The sequence below is a fragment of the Taeniopygia guttata genome, chromosome 5 (genome assembly GCF_048771995.1).
Source record: "Taeniopygia guttata chromosome 5, bTaeGut7.mat, whole genome shotgun sequence".
Lineage (NCBI taxonomy): Eukaryota > Metazoa > Chordata > Aves > Passeriformes > Estrildidae > Taeniopygia > Taeniopygia guttata.
Window position 1 is genome coordinate 54840627 of NC_133030.1, and position 19247 is coordinate 54859873.

General features: G+C 45.4%; 1 protein-coding gene across 5 annotated transcripts in view; it reads right to left on the reverse strand.

Moving 5' to 3' along the window:
• Positions 1–15993, reverse strand: part of LOC115495610 (exocyst complex component 3-like protein 2) — a 57273-nt gene extending 41280 nt beyond the window's left edge. For all 5 annotated transcript variants that reach the window (XR_012056542.1, XR_003960921.4, XM_072930455.1 and 2 more), the window contains exons 1-9: positions 15543–15993; positions 13594–14188; positions 11809–11926; positions 8179–8256; positions 5981–6081; positions 4892–4984; positions 3457–3589; positions 2411–2521; positions 517–672 (exon numbers count right to left, since the gene is read on the reverse strand). Coding sequence is in view for 3 of the 5 variants with exons in the window: in XM_072930455.1 (XP_072786556.1) it covers positions 517–672; positions 2411–2521; positions 3457–3589; positions 4892–4984; positions 5981–6081; positions 8179–8256; positions 11809–11926; positions 13594–14188; positions 15543–15828 (1671 nt within the window). In the remaining 2 variants the exon portion in view is untranslated. The remainder of the gene's footprint in view (positions 1–516; positions 673–2410; positions 2522–3456; positions 3590–4891; positions 4985–5980; positions 6082–8178; positions 8257–11808; positions 11927–13593; positions 14189–15542) is intronic.
• Between the last annotated feature and the right edge of the window lie 3254 nt (positions 15994–19247).

Sequence of the window (19247 nt, forward strand, 5' to 3'; positions counted from 1 at the left end):
AAATGGCTCAGGCAGCCATCATCCCATCTCTGAGGGGCTGGGAAGGGCCTGTAGGCAGGGAGGAGGCTGGACAGAGGAGTAGCAATGCACACCCCATGTCCAGGGAGGAGCAGCCTTACAGGGCAATCCACAGAGCAGGTGGAGGTGTGGAGCAGCCTGTTTGGTTCATCACCCGAGAGGCTCAAGGGAAAGCACTGCCACCCCATGTACCAGAGGCCTGATGGGGGGAGCTGGCAGCTTTAGAGCTGTCTCACCAGCTCAGAGGAGCACGCTTCATTCTTGTGTCAGTGGTAGCAGTGCAAAACTTGCATCTTCCAGTCACACATTTCAAAACCATCAACTAACAGCTTCTGACAGATCAGAAGCGCTGTCAGCACATCTGAATGTCATTTCAGTGAAGCTCGATACCCCTGTGGTAAAAACTCTTAAGCTTTTTTGTAGTTTTCAGAGTCTTTTCCTCTCCTGGTATCGTTCTTGATGACAGAGAGCAAAACTGTAACCATATCAAAGACTTACTAAGCACTCTTTAAAGATGGCTTGCATCATCCTATGATCTTCTTCCATCTTGTTGACAATCCTCCTCCTCTGCATAGCAGATGGTTTCCTGGGAGTGGTCAGGAGGGCCTGCATGTATTCTGTAATAATGATGGCATTGACGGCATTGACGAGGGCCTGTTCCAGAGCAAAGATACCCAGATTAACTTCCCTGCACCAAGCAAGGCTCAGCCACACCTGTAGCAGGGCAGACAGCAGATATTCAGCCCATGCAGATGGCTGTCCCATTTCTTTGCTTTAGTATAAATTTAAAATGTTTGATCTAACACTTGGTCTATCTCCAAGCTGCATGTGGATGGCAAACCTTGATGGTAGGTGTGGAGACATCAAATCAAAAGCACTGGGACCAGTTAGCTGAGCCAGAGGTCACTCACACTCCAGAGCTGCAGCGACACTTGGCTTGGCTAACAAATACATCACCTGGGGACAGCTTGGGCTACAAAGCCAGATGCAGCCTCCCTTGAGCATCCACATTTGACACAGGGCCCTTGGGCACAGAGAAGTCACCTGGGCAATTCCCTCTTAGCTCCCACTACCTGCTAGGAACCCCAGGCAGAGGCCAGGCAGTGCCTGACAGGGACAGTGAGTGTTTCTGATGGGGGGTGGGCTGCTGCACAGAAACCACATTTTGTTAGCAATTGAAATCAGAGCAGGGTCGGGCTGCAGTCCAAAGGTACAGGAAATCCCCAGCTCTGTCCAAAACAGACAAAGCAAGAGACAGAGAGCTCTGGCACAGCGTTTCACCACTGAGCTGCTGCTTGCCCCAGCACTAATGTGACATAATGTCCAGTGACAGGCTTTGAACAACAGCAGAATAGATCCTACTTTTTTCTCTTCCATTACTTTTTCCATATTGCAAAATGTTAATTAAAATCATCACTGACAAAGAGACTGCAGACCTAGGAGTCCCATGCTTAGGAGGACACGTGGCACATGTAGCAACAGCAAATCCAGCCTGCACAAAGGAGAGGGTTCCCCAGGTACCAACCTCACTGCTGAAGAGATAGACTCAAGGGTATTGTAAGATCCTAAAAAAGTTATTTAGGCTACTGTAAAGGTGAAAAACCTTGGGTACTTTGTGAGGTTGTTTGCCAATTACTCTGAATGAGATGCTATGTGCCCTTTAATAATCTGGAATTTCATCCCTCTGTGTCCACTCTACATCAAAGGGATCAATAATCCTTACAAATAAGGTTGAAGCATACTAGAAGCTGGGAAGATTTCCAATATAATGGTATTGGGGCAGTGGTATGAGAGGAGGGAGCACAACATTCTGTATTTGAGAGGTGCATTCAGTTTCCAATTTCTTCATTTGTTGGTTTCTCTGCTGAAATTACAGAAAGGTCCCAGCTGTCTCTACCCAACCCTGGTGGGTAGAGGTACTGGACTAAGACCACTAGATCTATAAAAGCCCATTTAACAACAGAGAAAACTGAAGTTTAGATTAATTTTCTAATACTGTGCCATCAAAAGGTTCAATTACTAGTTTCAGTGATTTCCCAGAACAGAATGGTTTGGGCTGGAAGAGACCTTAAAGATCATCTAGTTCAAACTCCCCCTGCCGTGGTCAGGGACACCTTCCACCAGAACAGGTTGCTCAGTACCCCATCCAACATGGCCTTGAACACTTCTAGAGATGGGGCATCCTCAGCTTCTCTGGGCAACTTCTTCCAGCATCTCACCACTCCCACAGCAGAGAACTTCCTCCTAAAATCTAATCTAAACCTGTGCTCTTTTAGTTTTAGTCCATTCCCCCTTGTCCTCTTACTACACGCCCTTGGAAAAAATTCCTCTCCATCTTTCTTGTAAGTTGATTTCCTGAGTAACATATTGTCTGCACTTTCTTATTTCTTACCTCATATATATCTGTTTTTTTCTTCCCAAAGGTCAAAAAGTTTTGCTTTAAGGATTCAAGGATGTGGTCAAAACCACTGTCACACTTTTTGAAGTGGTCCTTCAGTGTTCTCTGAGGAAAGGAAACAGACAGAGTCAAAGTGTGCACATGTAGAGACACCAAACAAATAACAGACACGTCTTTGCTCTTTCTGCTCTTGGAAACAGACTTCTCCACCAACTGCAGCATCCTGTGTTTTTATTTCAAAGAAAATCAAAACATGAAAGAAAGAAACAATTCCAACTCAGGAAGGATGTACTAAGTTCTTAAGGCCAAACCTGGAAGACTGCAAACCTGGGCCCTGGGCCTCCTGCTCCCCCCAAGGGTTGCCAGATGCTCTATCAGAACCACCCCCTGTTCCCACATAGATGTGTGGGCCCATGGGACAGGCTGGCAATGAGCTCTGGAGACCAAAACTGCACAGTGTAGCCAGAGTTTCTCTTGTCTTTTTCCTTTTGCTGCCACCAGTGTGCCCGAGGGAGCCTGTGCAATGAGGCTGAAGATGCTCAGGGGAGCTTCCCAGGGAAATGCACAGGATCACACACTGTCAGGAGCTTGGAATTCAGTGTTTCCCAGACACAAGGGTGAAGGGTGTCTGGACTAATAGATTGAAACTAGAAAGTGTGAAGGGAGGGAACCTTATCTCAAGGGAGGGACATATTTCTGGTCAGCCTTCTCTATATCCTGACTACCCAGCACAACCCTGGGCTCTGTGAGTTATGACTGTCCCAGGAAGATGCCCAGGTGCTGGCAATGAATAGGTACGAGGTGAAATTCAGCTTTTGGGGTCTGGGCAGCACAACAGCACACACTACAAACAGTGAAACTGGGGTCCCAAAACTGGAAAATGTGAAGCTGTCCATATACAGATTCTGACAAGGCAGAGGAGAATCCTGGGCTTGAAGGCCAAACTGTGGCTTCACCTTTTCCAAATCAGGACGTGAGAGGGAAGTGCATGCCAGCCTTATGGTCTGCAAATAGTCAGAATTAAAATGGGTCTTCCATACCTTGACTTTAGTAGTGATAGTCTGCAGAAAATGCTCCATAATGTCATCTTCCATCCTGTGTAGAAATCCATTTACCTTAACATTCTGGTCAGTGCTGACACTGCAAATGTATGTTAGCTTATGCCAGACAGTTCTGTTTAAAAAAATAAATATGGAAAGTATTGATTAGATCAAATCACGCCATTTTCTCAGATCAAAACTCTTTCTACTGTAACCAACACAGCTGCCTGGGCCATTGAATGGACACATGCTAAGGTCCAAAGGTAGCTCAGTGACCTGCATTTGTGCACTCATAAAGACACTGCCACAAGGGCACGAAAGCTCAGTGCATGCAGAGGCCACTTGTACCCATCACTAGTGAGATCAGATCAATAAAAATTCTAGTATTTTCAAAAATGAGCAAGCACAAAGCAGCCTTGACAAACAGAGTCTGGGTAAGCATCCCATGTGCCTTCGACAATCCACAAATACAAGAACAAACAATTATCTTCCATCAGAGCAATCTTCCAGGCAGCAAATCCTAGCTAAAATTATCACGAGCTTGAAACCAAACATTCTACATTCTGGAAAGGCTCAGTGTACAACTTCATTCTCAGTAAAGCTGTGAAGGATTACATAAAAGAGACTCATAAGTATTCAGTCTAGGATCCAGCATCAGCAACATGCAAATACAACAAACAAAGCAGCTACCTAGGCTCAACACAAGGCTCTGATGTCAAGTAATCACTGTGCATATGTTGGATTTTGGCATTTTGCTGACTACAGAGATCCCTGGATAACTTTACACAGGAAGAAGAGAAGCAACCTTGTTTTCTCTGATGCTGCAAGTGCTTCTGAAATTAACTCGTAGGTGCAAACATCCTCCTCCACCCTTCTGTGCTTTATTGCTTCCCTCCTTCCTAGCAACCCCAGGGAGAGCCTGGCATATTCCACGGGGTTTAATTCAGCAAAGCACTGAAGGTTGCACCTACCAAGTGCAGTATCACACACATCTCAGCATAACCTTTATGAGGCTTTCCTGCTGGAGGACAATCAGGCCAGGGAAAGGAACATCACAACCCACAGTGGGGTTAGCCAGGATAGTGTCCCCACACATGACACAGCACTGCACAGCCTCCTGCTCAGTGCAGGAAGGGGGAGATGGCTACAGCCCCTGCAGGGCCTGGGAGCAGGCAAAAAGTGGCAGTACAGCCTCATGGCCCCGGCCACAGTCACAGCCCCATCTGAGCCTCCCTCCTGCTGGGGCAGCAAGGGCAGCTCTGAAGGAGTCTTGCTGACAGCAGCTGGCTTCCTCTGAGTTTAAAGGCTGGTGTGCACAGGGGTGGATGACCATACCCAGCTGGAGGCAAGACTGGCCTCATACCAGAGTCAGAAGAAGATCAGACCAGCAGAAAACTCGTTTTGCTCCCCATGTCATGAGGCTCTGTTTTCTAACCTGAGAAGGCAGCAATTCTCCAGGATTCGTAGGCTGCTGCAGATCTGCGGGCAGCCGTCAAGCTGGAGAAAGCTTCTTACTTCATCTTCATAGCTAAATTAAAACAGGAAGAAATACCTTTAATCTGGTGTGCTCCATAACACATCTAACATCAATAGCGAACTGAAGAAATATTCTGTGATTATTTGTATTTTTATTTCACAGTTTCAATTCCCCAGGTGGGATCTACAACATGACAAAGTCACTGTCCTTCCCAGCTGATGGGAAAGAAAAACACAGGAACAGCAGGGAGAGCCCTGGAGCTGCCTGGGTACCTTTGCCAGGGATCAAGAGGCAGGAGGTTGGTTTGCAACACTTCCTTCTGGGAAGCAGCTCAGGCTTTGCCAATAAAGCTACAGAACAAAGTCTCAGTGTATATGAACAACCTACAAGGTCTCTGAACTGCTTTGTCAGTCTCAGTCCCACAAAGGGCTTCTGGATGATTCCATTTTATAGAAATTTCCTTCCTTCATCATGTGGAGGGATAAGGATATTAAATCAAATCCTCATCTTAAATACTACCTAAACCAGCAGTCCTGCCACTTTCTGCTGTGGGGGATACATGGGGAGAGAAATACCCAAGAACAAAAAGCAGATGAAGGGAGCCAGAGGAAGTGGTGAGAGGCCAGATGAGAAGATGTTCATTCTGCTATGAGAACCAGGACAGAGCAGATTTCCCCACCCTGCCCCAGAGCCAGCAGAAAGCACTGTGCCTGGGATGCACAGCCAGGGTAGGAAGGGCCAGGCCTGGGCACTGGACACTTGGCTACCCCTCTTCCCAGGTGTGTTTAAGGTCTGAGCCTCTCCAGAACTCCCCCCAAGGCTTTATCCTGTCCCAGCTACTCCAGATGCCCTTTGTTCCCTCAGCTTTAGTCCAACTACAAATATTGAGCACGCAAACAGCAGTGAAGTGCTGTCTCTCCAGTTACAGCTTAATGGGAAACAGCCATCACGATCCAGGTGAACACAGCATCACCAGATGCTTAATCAGGATTTCTTTCTTTTGACCATTATGAATGTTACCAAGGAGGAAAACAGCATCCTTCCTACCTCTCCAGGAACCTCAGGCACTCCTCCAGGCACTCAGCTTCCACCTTCTCACACAGGCTCTCGCTGACTCGCCTGGCAGTCTCTGTCTTCTCTGTTAGTATCTGTGGATTTCAACGTGTGAGAGGAAAACTGGCCAAAGCCATTTGTTCCCTATGCAGTGTACAGGAATACATCCTGCAGCAAACCCCTCTGCCCTAGGCACCAACTTCTGCTTCGGTTTTGAGAGTCCTTGTGGAAATAAATTATTTTTCATCAGCCTTATTGTAATGCCTAACCCTACACTTCTGCTACCGCTGTTTTTGTTGTGGTCAGCAGGCCTGTGCTTGGGTAAAAGCCTGTCCCTGCAGATGTTCTCTGCTGGCCACATCCAGCCTGGCAGCTCAGCTCACACATAGACCTGCCATCTGCAGGAGCATCTGTGCTTCTACCTGACCCAGCCTCAGGCAGATACATTTGGGTGTAGCCACTAAAAAGAAGGTTATGCAGACATAACTCTGTGCCCTGCCCCTCTGCCAGAGTCTCTACATGGGATTCCTGAAGAGGGCAGGTGTCACCTTCCCAGGCAGCACCACTCATGCCTGACACAGCTCTGTGTGTTAAACCCTTCAGCACATGTCCTGCCCCACTGACCCCAGCTGGGTGGCCCAGGTGTCTGCAGGAGGTGGGCTGTGCCAGACAGCTCAAAATTCACCCCATATCAGGCAGGCTTGAGCAGGTGGCAACTTAATGCTGCCCATTAGTTGCTCTGTGGAAACAAAAGCTTGCAAGGGGAGGAGAGCCAGATGGATAAAAGGAGACAGATGGACCCATATGCTGTGCCCTCACAGTGCTCCTCTGCCAGAGACAAAGGGTGACTCACATCATGAATGGGTTTTTCCACTGCTCATAACAGATGCAAAAGCTCACCCAAAGGGGCAGGAGAAAATACACCCAAAGTGTCAGAAAACCACAGCTGATGAGTTTCCATGACACCTTGTTCATTTTCTATCTGAAGTTTAAGTGTCAGCCTGAGAAAATTGAGGAGGTGGTAATTTCATAAGGCTTTCCTATTAATCCAGGCTTTTCCATCACCCACCCCAGAGCATTCAAACCTGTCAGTTGCATACACAACAGAGTGAATCCAGTCATGCTGAAGCATTGCCACATGTTACAGATACATTGCCAGATGTTACAGATATGAGGGCTTTGGGATTCAAACCACGCTTCGTCCTAGTTCCTGTTAGAAAACTTTCCACTGTGAGCCAAAAGCAAGGAAAAGAAAGCATCTTAATAGCTAAACATTACTCTAGCCCAGATACTGGGCACATCACTGCTCCATTGCTCCAGCAGGTACAGGGCAAGACAAGGAGGAAATAATCTCTGATGTGAGCTCTGCATTTGTTGCCTGGGTCTGAGGTGGGCCAGAAAAGCCAGTGCTTGCCAGCTAAAGCTGTACCCTCACAAGGAAAACCAGCTGCTGTTGATCTGCAGTGCTTCCAGTGCCTGAGGTTGTCTGCCATCCCAAAGGACCATGGAGCTACTTCCCTCTCTAATGACCCGAAACGGGACTGCCACTCAGGTGGTGTAGGTAGTGAAGAAAGATACAGTCATGACAGCCCACAACCATGCCCCTGATCTCCAGCATCACTTAAGCCCACATGTAAACTCCAGGATTTATTTTAATCCTTCTGCAGGTTGTGATCCGAACACCTCTGCCCACAGTGCATGCTGCTCACGCATCAGCAGGGTGTGCTCCTGCCTTTGCTGTGCCTGCAGAACCTCACAGGGACAAGCAGGGTCCAGCCTGTCTGCATATTGCACTGCCAGCCATGGGGCCCTGCCACAGCCAGGCAGCTCTCCCTGCTTTTATAAAAGTGCTCTGCAGAGCTCACACAGAGCAGAGTGCCCAACACACACCACGACTTTCCAAAAGGTTACGTAAAGATCCAGGAGCATGTATGAAAATGCAGCTTTCATCAGCTCGGGTTTATCCTTAGTTTAATAAGGGTTTTTTTTTTTTTCTTTAAGTATGCCCAGGGCAAAAACAGGTTTGGGAGCAAACAGACACAGCTTAAGTATGGCAGCCAGCTTGCAGGCTTTTAACACGTTGAGCTTAGACTGAGACATGCAAAACTGGGTCTTGCCAAATACCCACATGCTTGTGTGCAAAAACACAACTGCCCCAAAGTATGGGAGCTTTTCAGCTCCCCCCAGTTTACCTCAATGACTGCAGCGTCTGCACCACAAGGGGGTTTCCCAATATCAAAGGCTTCTTTCAGTGCTTTCCCTACTTCTTTCTAAATGAGAAAAGAAAATTAAAAGTACAGTTAAGAAACAATGGCATTCATAACAAGTTAGGTTTCCCGGCCTCTCATTATCCATTTGGACTAGATTAATTTCTGCCTCCATTTTTTTGGCTATCTCATTTAACCCAAAGCCTGACTATTTTCCAGCCAACCTAATAACATTGTTCTGTTTTGTTCTACATTGTTTGTTTGAGTTTAAATGATTTGCAGCTTTCTTTCATCCCGGTGTCAGCTTGGGTTATCTACAGTCTTCCCTAGTTAGCTTAGCTCCAGTGAAGGTGCTCACACAGCAAAACAATGCTTAGATCCATCTCCATGCTGCCAGCTACTGCAGCTGAGGTTTTCCACCCTTCCTCTCTCCAACCAGCATCTACAGAAACCAGCCAGCATTAATTAAAACCATTCCCTTGCTTGAGCCAAGGACTTGTGAGTGCAAAGAGGAGCTGGGTTAGTGTTTAGAGCTACTGTCATGGTGAGATGGGCCCCATGAGGCTGCACGATGGGAAATTTCCCAAGACTTGGCTGGCTTGTGCTAGTTGAATGGCTGTAAAAACAAAACTAGCACTGCAGAGAAAGGGCTTGTTGCTTAAAACACGATCTGACCTTTATAGAAGCTTTAAACTCAAAAGTCTGGCTTGCTTATTTATTCTTTCATTTCTGAATCTTCCTCCAAGGAATGTAAAGTCTGATCTCCCATTTTGGTCTTTGTTCTTTTCTGGCTGATGAATTAGGAAATTTGTGGCTGTCAGCAGAAGTATTTCATCAAAAGTATATTCAAAACAACTGCTCTCCCATATTCACTGAAAAGTGCTAATCAAAGATAAATAAGCACTTGTAAACAACCCAGAAAATTTCTTTCCTCACAAGTGCCATCACCTGACTGTGAGCAAATGTGTGAACACTATGTGCTGAGATAGCACATCCCCGCTGAGCTGCACAAACACTTCAAGCCTGCCCCCCACAATGGGACAAAGCATGGCTTAGTGAGGAACTGCAAAGCAATTAATAACTTGTTGAGGACAGCACTTAGTTGTTTTGGATCAGATTATGTGTCTAAATTAGAAACAGCTTGCTTGTCTGTGGCTCTTGTAGCGATACCAGCACATCAGGCACCAAAGCTCCAATGTGGAGGGGACCAAAACTTCTGCTGTAATAAACAGGCCCAGTTTACTTCTTGTTTCTTCCTGTCTGACCAAAATGTTGCAAGCCTTCAGATCCATGGATGGTCAGTACACCTGTGCTGACTGCAGAGCACAGATTTCTCAGTCCTCCTTCTGTCTATTTGAAAAAATAGAGAGATGCTGGGGATAAAACACAGACTCAAGTGATCCTTTGCAGCTCAGTGTAAATGAGTATGAGAATGAGCCCTGGCATCATGCTGGAAGGTCTGCCTTGCACTCCTGTCAAATTCTCCAGCAAAGCAAGGGCAGAGGTGCCAGACTGGCAACCCAATCGATGGCAACAACATTTTCAGTTCACCAACTTTGTAACCTCGAAGGCACAAAGCTCCCCTGCCCCAGGTGTGTCCAGACTGGGGGGAATGCTGCCTGCATGCAGAGCTGACTGAGTTCCCCACATTGGAGTTTCAAAGTGGTTTTGAACCCCACGTGGCATCTGGGCTCTCAGCACCTTCACATATGCTCACAGTTCGTACCACTAATTTCTGTTTAAAGTGCTTTTATCAGGCTGCCACACCCAAAGATAAGCCAGGTATTCATAAACAAAGCAGACCAGGGCTTATTCCGATCAGGATCTTCTCATTCTGAAATGTTAGTCATCCATTGAAGTGGCAAAACACACACCATGTGATTTAGGCACAATAATATATGACAATTGTTAAGAGATAACAGCAGGATATTTGCTCAATAACAACTTCCTGTATATTAGCATAATGAAGGGCTGAATTACGCCAGAAACAGAAATAGAGGGATAAAGCAGGTTTTATAAGCTGTGCCACTGAGCTGAGGAGACAGCCAGAAGTTTTCCATATGGAGTCAGCTTATGTCCACTTAAGCTCTTTAGCTTGAATCTGGAGCTGTTCCCAAGCTGGCCAGGTTTGAAGCAAGCTGGGGCAATGCTGTGCTACACTGTCCAGCACTTCCAGCTCTGTTCTTTCTGTACAACTCAGCACCACATAGAGCTGTGATGCTTCAGGATTGAAGGTGGCATGAAAACTCAGGGCTGTATGGCACAAAAGCTCATAACCAGATTGAGGTGAGCCTGCTCAGCACATGGTGTATCAGGAAAACAGAAAGTCCATGGTTAAACAAAAGCATTCTTCAGCTATTGCATTAGAGGGAACTAAAAAAAGTTAAATTTCCCATCACCATTAGTCAGCATCTTTGATGGCTTGTCAATGACTCACTGACTTGCTCTAGGATAACCTCAGCAGCACTACCCTAAGTCACTTCCTCCATTGAAACAAATGCTAAAAAAAAGAGCTTGAGAGCACATGGTCTTCCCTAGGGTAATGATTAAAAACAGCCCATAAAAATACTTAAACACTGAAACCAGTAGGCTTTAAGCATATTGTCACCAGCTGGCACTTCTACTCCTATGTTTGTGACTACCTTCATGTTCTTCAGGGAACAATTCTTGAGGAAAATCTCTGCAATTTAGAATACTTTCCCAGGAATGATTCAGCAGTTTGCCATGGAATTTCCCCTCCTGTGCTCCCCAGGGGCTGGTGGAAATGGAAAGCAAGAGAGCTGAGTGTAACTCCTGCTTCTGCATTTCAGCTTTAGCTGAATAAAAGGAGCCCCACTGAGTTTTCCAAATAAAGTGGTTTCCTCTGGAACTCCCCATTGCTACAACACATCTTCCCTGCTTCATTTGTATTCCACATGTCTCAACAGAATCCTTCAAAGGGGGAATTTTGCTGAGGAAAGAAAGAGATGCTGCAGCCGCAGGGCTGGGGTCACCTGTGGGATCACAAGACAGGATTCTCTGTGGAGGGCTGCTGGGTGGGCACCAGCTGCACATTTTCTTGTGCTGAGCTCTGGAAATAATCTTTGCTCTAACATCAGCAGTGTCCAACAGGCTGGAGAGGACTGTGAGGGGTCCACACACAGACAAACTTAGCAGCCCCAATATCCTGCACAGCTGAGGCAAAGGGGCTGTAAAAAAAACCCAACTGTTGCACACTATGAGATCATTAACAGATGGAGAGAAGATGAACAACATTTTGAAATGGTCCTCAATAAGGAAGTGGGTTTCACCCATAGTCTCCCTTTCCTCCGGATAAATGGGCTTCTGTGCAGAGCAGATTGCAGCTCTCTGAATATACAGCAATGGGATGAAGAGAGATCTGCAAATGTCCCAACATTTCCTTGCTAAGGAGCAAGGACAGGGCAGCCTCCCTTTGGCAGCAGACAGTCATATGGATCATCACACCTGGGCTCTGCAATGAAACTCTGTCAAGACAGAGGCCTTGGGACTCCCACATCCCTGAGCAGAGCTGGCTATTTAACAAGGGCACCCCTTAATCTAAAACCACAAGAAAAAAAGTCCCAGCAGATTGGGGTACAGCTCCCGAGTTCTTACCCGTGCGATTGCAAGTAGCTTTTCCTCAGTCTTGCAGAGAATCCACACGAGGCAGTGTGCACCAGGGGAAAGGCTGTGCTGGGGGCTGTGCCCGGGTCTCTCCCATGCCTGGCTGCCTCTGGGGACAGAAACAAGAGCTCAGCCCGAGGGGCAGCTTCCCGCGGGCCCACCGCCCGCCTGGCACCCCTGCCTGGCACCACAGCCTCACACTGAGCAAACAGGGCCCTGCAAGAACCCAGCAGTGCTTGCCAAGCTTGGGTAGCCACAGCACAAAAGATGATCTTTACGATGGCCTTTTGCCAGCTTTTTCTTTTGTGCTGTTTCTTTTCCTTCTTCTTACATTTGCTGCCCAAGTTAAGGTTTTTCTTGTTGTTCCCCTCTCCCCTTCCCTCACTGCTGCTGCTCAATTCCTTCTTAAGCTTGGGGAGAGTCTCCCAAGCACACTTGCCACTTGCATGAATGAACAATTTTGCAAGTGTCACATATTCGTTCTGAATGGAATAGGAAGCAGCTATATACCAAGACAACCACACCTATGCACGAGCTTTCATAGATGTTGTAACAATATTTAGAGAGTAAAAGTCAAATGCTGAAGTCTGGCATCTCTGCTCTTCTCACTTCTACTTTTTTTTCACTACCATCTGACTAAGAGAGTCACTGTCTTACTTGTCTGGGTTTTTTTTTTTTTTTTTCTTGAAGGAATTTTGCATTTATAGAATACATTTTTTCTTATATTTGACTTATCTTTATATAATTAAATTACATTATTTTTCACCTCCAATTTTATTAAAGTTTTCAATGTTTCATCAATCCATTACTCCAGAGTTTCACCATTTTAAAAGCAGTAAAAGGGATACCTCCTGACCACATCTACCATGTGCCTGATCATGATCAGCATGTACCCACCACACTGCTTCCCTCCTTCAGGAGCTGGCTGGGGGAAGAGACCACCTGATGAACTGCTAATGAGCTAATCAAGGGTTTATAAGTGTAATTAATACAAGGAACAGAGAAGCTGTGGGCTTGGATGAAAGCAATCAAATAATCCACAAAGACTGAGAACTATTAAGAAGATTGGAGAGCCTGAGTAGCAATTAAACCATGGACACAGAGAATCAAACACCTCGTCCACCATAAAAAAGAGAAATCACAAGAAAGTTTCAGGCTTTGATGACACCCATAGGCTTTGAATTCACATTGGGCCAAAGGGTCTCAGAGGTGCCACTCTTCAGAGGGAAAGCTGTATCTGTTTCCTCAAACTTGGGCAGGAATTTAATGATCTGTTACGTGTTTTTCCTGTGATCTGAACACTAATGAAGGAAATACAGAAACAACTGGGAAAACTACAAACCAGATAAAGCAGCAGGAGAACAAGAGAAGGGCAGTACAAGAGAAATCCATAGAGCACCATGATGACATAAAGGCCAGGGAAAATTACTCTGGGGTAATTCGAGTATTATGGACCTTGTTTAAAAAGGTTTGATATGAGGAAAGAAATTATTCAATAAAGAGAAAAATTGTGCATGTCCAACAGCAGTCCAGCAGAAAAATACCTGCCCACCTCAGGTAAACCCCTGAATCTAGTATTAAGGATTTAGAAAGAGACAGTACTGCAATGAAAAGAGGCTCTGGTTCTGAGAGCACAGAAGATAAAAGAGGCAGTGGGAAAACCTAAACTCTGCAAGAGTCCTGATCTTCCCTGTGTTATCAGGAAGCAGGGACTGTTTTCAGAAACAAAAAAATAGAGATATAGAAAAATGTAGGAAAAAAGCCCTTCAGACATACCTTTTGTAGATTTTAATGATCCATCCATAAATTAAAAGGCTTTGGCTGAAGCTGAAACAGTTCCTGTCAGTAAGTGTGGCCAGGTGAGAACACAAAGAGGCGTGACAGCAGCGGGCATAGGTGACAAGCAATCCTGCTTCCTTGAAGACATCACTTCTGTGCTCCAGGCGGGGGAGAAATGTCGTTTCCAGATGACTCAGGTGCTGTTTTAGTGCAGTCTCATCTGTGTTAGTAGAGGAAGCAAACAGGGGAATCTGGGCAGTCATGTACTGCATTAGCGTTTTCTCCAGATCTTTTCTCCAGAAGTTTGGGCTCCAGGTGGAAACAGAATCTGTCTCTAGGCCGTTGCCAAGCCACTCTGCTTCTTTCTGCTTCTCCCACTTCAGTGATTCCCCCACTGACTGCAATGGCTCCAGGAGCATCCTATCACTTCCACCGAGTGCTTCTCCCACTACAGTCCACATTCGTTCAGCCAGCAGCACATAAAGTGATTCAGACTTCCCCATACCATCATTTCCAGAATGCTCCAGATTATGAATTTGATCACAAGCTTCCAAAAATTTTCCTTGCTCAATGAATCTGCAGATGGTTTCCTCTGCAATAGAATAAGAAGACAACTTGCTGTTTGTTTACATCTATAGGACCATAATTTTAATATCCAAGTTATGAAGTATCTAGTTTATATCTATTCCAGAATTCCTCAGGATCTTGAGTACAAGATCAACCCACTTAAGCACTTAAGGTCTAGCACTATCACCTCTCAGTTTCCTCAGGTAAGCACTTTTTTGTTTCTAAATTTCTTTCAGTCTTTCTCCTCCAGGTTAACTAAGCCTGCAGATTAGCCTGCAGCTTTCTGCCATTGTTCCAGAGACCTCCTCAAGTGAGCAATGAAGGTTCATTAATTACAATCTTTCCATAAGAAATGTACCTTCTGTCCAGAAGAAAAGCATTAAAGGAGGGACATCTTCTGAACAAGCCAACAGCTGAAAGTTAAGCCTGGAAGGAATTCTCTGCCTCCTCTAAAGAAACCCTGGCAGGACCAAAGTGCTGCAATCTCCCTTGGAAGGCAGATTTTCAGTGCTGCTTGTTTCCAATGTATCTTACCTAGCACATCCCATCAAGCAACAAGAGTTAAATGTACTCTCACAACAGAAGCACAGAGCTGAAGGGTTTTTAACATGTGTTTTATAGATTACAAGGTTGAGCAATGAAGGGTTAAGGTTTGCCAAAGGTATCTGGAGCAGAGCCCAGAGGACAAATTGAACTTGATGAGAATGCAGGGAAATTTAAGTAAAGCCAGAAGCAGTGGGACTTAAATAATTCAGGATACAACGTTTGATGTAGAGTGAAGAATGGAGTATGAACTTCCACTACGTTTTGCCTATATCCTTCCTAGCTTTCCTCTATGAAAGCATCTCATATGTGAAGTAAGAATTAAATCAAACAGGACTGGAGGGAGGAACATGACATGAAATGGAGAAGGGTTGATGCAAGGATGTTCAGCAAAGCAATTGGCAAGTTATTTGGGAGGGGCCTACAAGCTGCACCCATCCTGCCTTGATCCATGCAGCACATGGGAAATGTTTAATTGGCACAACCAGCCTGTGTGCAGCCCACCTCCCCCTCCCATCTGTGGAGGAAGAGCACAGTCACATGGCTGGGGTGTCAGTCACACATACATCCTCTTTCTCACAAGACACATCAGGAGTCTTTGCAGAGATAAAAATAAGAACAGTAAAGAGAAACATCTGTGAAGCAAATAACAAGTGAAATACAGAACTATCCAGAGTAGCAAGTGTAGGGTTCAGAAGGGACAAGAATTCAGGTGAAGGCTGGGGAGCAGGAGAGGGCAAAGCACCTAATCCGGAAGCTGATGAAAAACAAGAGCCTGATGGATGGGAGGGGCAGAGAAGATTCAGGCCTGGACCCAGAGATAATTTCAAGGTTACCTGCAGGCATCCCTCTCTCCTCTCCTTTCCTACTGCTTGGCCTCTTCAGCAAATTCCCTGCCACATCCTCAGCACCAGCCTTCTCCACCGTTTCCTTCCCACCAACCGCAGTCTTCAGCAATTTCCCAGCCAATGTTTTCAATTTCTCTTTCTTTTTTGCCTCCTGCTTCTTTCTCTCCTCATGTGTGGCCTTGGGCAGCATTCTTGCATTTTCCCCAGCCATTTTCTCCCCCTTCTTGTTGCCTCCTCCCACAATGGCTGCCCAGGAATGCTTTCTCTTGTGCATGATCCAAGCAGATTCAGGTGCTTTCTGCCCAACTGGGAATACTATCAGAAGAAAACATGAGAAATAGTTCTATGCAAAGTAATCTTAGTGTCTATCTCCCAGAGAAGTTCTGTTCTTCTGATTTTTTTTTTTTCTGTGCAGCTACAGGCTTCAGCTGCCTTTGAAAAAGTCTAACCAGGTTCCTGTCTGTGCCAAGTGAGGACACTTTTATAGGCTTCCAGCCCTCTTATGTAATCATTCCCTCATCTGGGTAAATAATGTCAAAAACCTCATACATAATCTAACCACAACCACTGGGGAAAGCCAGGGGAATTTTTGGCATTTTCTAAATGATTAAAATATCCCTGCACTGCCAGTTACCTTGATGACAATCCTATCAGTTCATGGGAGTGGATTAGTAACAAGTTTTATGAAGCACATATCCTTTTCCACCCACCCTGCATGCCCAGGCTGCACATGGGTTTTCCTTTGGCAGGGAGATCATGTCTGGGTTTGGAGCCAAGTTTTCCCTCACCTCCCAGCAAATCTAGTGCTAGCCACCAGGGATGTAAAGGCCCAGAGAATGGGTGTTGGTTTCCATCTTTTAATAACAGCATTCAGAGAAGACAAGAGCGATCTCAGCCTTCTGGAATGTACAAAATTCCACACAACTATGTACAATTATGTATAATTTTAAGTTTACCATATGTATGTACGTGTGTGTGTCCATAGATGTATGCACACATATGGATCAGTTCACCAGCCAATATCCACAAGTGAAGAAAAAGGAGGTGTATGTCTGCTTAGCACGAGGCCCATATTGGGCTGCTAAATGTTCTGACCATAAACTGCAGAAAAAATTTCTTCACAGAAAGTATCCTTTAAATCCAGGAGCTTGCATTTAAAATAGATTTTTTTTTAAGTCCCTGCACTGCTGGGAGAACTTGGAGAAGAGTTGAAATGCTGTCTTTACCACACCCTACTTGCCAGAGAATTACAAACTGGGTTTAATTCTCCATTCCATTATAAAGATTAAATCAAAAAATTTGAGGATTTTCACCAGCTGAGGACAGTTTTTATTAATCATTACAAGCTGTATTGATTCAAAACCATACACTATGCAGCAAAGATTTCAGGAGTATGAATTTAAGGGGTGATTTTTCCACACACCATCTAGACTGTTTCAAATATGTTAATTCATATTTCTGTGTTTAATGCCTGCAGTTTCTTCCAAGATGTTCTACATTTTCATGATAATAAAATTTCACTAGTTTCCTACTTGGAAACCAAGTAAATGTTATGTTGTTCTGGCTCTTTTATCGATGCTTAATTCCACCAGCATGTTATCACAAAGCTGTTTGATTCATTAGTAACAATAGGGAGAGGAGGAAATAAATATATTTCATTTGGAAAGAGAAACAGAAATTCCAGCAGTGGTCACACATTTGAGCCGCTGCCAGGAGGAAATACTGAGGTTGCAAAATACAGTGTTTTCCCAGCTTGTGAATAAAGTTGAAAATTAAGAGGCTTTATACATGTTCCATTTTGACCTTAATTTTTAATCAGCTGAAGTTAAAATGTTTCATTTGGAATGTTATTGCTGCACAGTATATGAATACAAGATGGAGTAAGAGGATTAGTACTGAGAGAAGCATTCCAGGCGTGCTGCAACCCTTCAGCAATATGTTCCCGTGAAAATTCCAACACAATATGTTTATGTTTCACTTCATCAGCGTTTTTCCAAGCCTGTCTCTAACAAAAACCATTTCCCTAGACTTCTCTGTGGAAGGAAATTAGATGTAATGTGCCAGTCCTGAAGGCAAGACTCTCCGCAGTACATAGATTTTGAACACACTTATGGTTGCAGATCGTGCCCTGAACTGTGGCAGCATGATGTGTGGGAATTGCTGTGCTTTCCCAGAAAGCCTCTTTCAAGGGAATACAGTACAAACCTGTGGAATGCAGGGAGTGACTGCAGAGATGGACTGACATCCTGAGGCTATGACCAACTCTTATTCCATGGACCACTTGACCCACTCAGTGAAGGGAATGTCAGGCACTCCCCAAGATGAGAGTGCCCTCGGGGTACAGTCCACAAAAGCACTGCAGCCCCAACAACCCACATGGCTCCTGTGTCCTGCCTTCCCCTTGCTCACAAAGCAGGGCAAGCAGAGGCAGAGCAGGCCATGGCCCCCAGCAGCAGGCAGCCAGGAGCACCCTGCCCAGGGACAGCAGGATGGGGATGGTCAGTCTGACCAAGGGTGCTGAGCCCAGCAGAGCAGGAATTGATGCCCCAGCAATCCATTGTCACCCACCCTGCACCCCTGCCCACAATTTCTCTGGGGTGAAGGATGTTGCCCTGAGGGGAATGCACTCTTGCAGGAGGGGACATGCCACAAAGGAGCTGCTCAGAGGCCACCAGCAGCCTGCTTTTCTGGGCCTGTGTGCCTTAACAGCACATGCCGGGTGTAGAGATCTCTCCCACTGTCTCTAATGCTGTGTTAGTGCTCAGGTTAAATTCTGCAGTTAAAACACGGGGATGATTTGAGTCTCTAGGAACATCATCTACCACTGGGCTCCCATGCATGCTGTTATGCTGGGACAGGCAAAGCTCACAGGGAAGCTACACCTTCACACAGGAGCGTTGAGACCAAACTACAACAGAGTTTTTCCACTAAGAGTTTACCCAATGCAAAGGGGATTATTTGCTGTCAAAAATCATTGGTTTAGCCAAAGGAACTGGTGCACAGCCACATTTTATCTGCTCCTTCCATGGGCTCCTGAGCTGCTCACCCAAGGAAAGAAGGGCAATAGCAAACCACAAGGACACAGGACTAAGAACAAGGACAATTCTGCTTCTGAACAAACTCCTTTGTCAGGTGTACCAAATGACTTTCTTCTTCCTCCAATGACACTTCTTGGACGCCAGCCCTCTCCTTCTTCCTGGTGTTTCAATGCCTCCATTTATCCACAGTGGGATGTTCCTAGCAGGGTAATTTTCCCTGCCATGACCCTTGCTATGCTTACTGTGAAAAAGAAGCAATTTGTCTCCTAGGAACATCCCCAGCATTCAGGAGTTTCCCTCATTTCCTGGAGCTCCTAGAAAAGTCCACAGCCTCCCCACATCACTGAGACTCTGTATTCCTATCTCCGAAAAACTGTAACTCCTTTGTCTTTGGGATTTTCCATTAAACAAGTGAATATCTTGGAGAAAATTTTATATTGTTTCCCTGTTGACTTAACTCTTTATCTTGCTATTTCCCTATCCTTCTGCCTATATAGATAAAATCTCTTCATAACAAGTGTATTTTGTGCCTGACTTGAACAATAGGTGCTTGGTCTTGATGCTAATGGGATGAAGTCAGACTATTAGCAGAACAAATTAAATTGCTTTGCAAGAGTCCAATTACATTAATATTCCAATTCCAGCAATGCAGTGA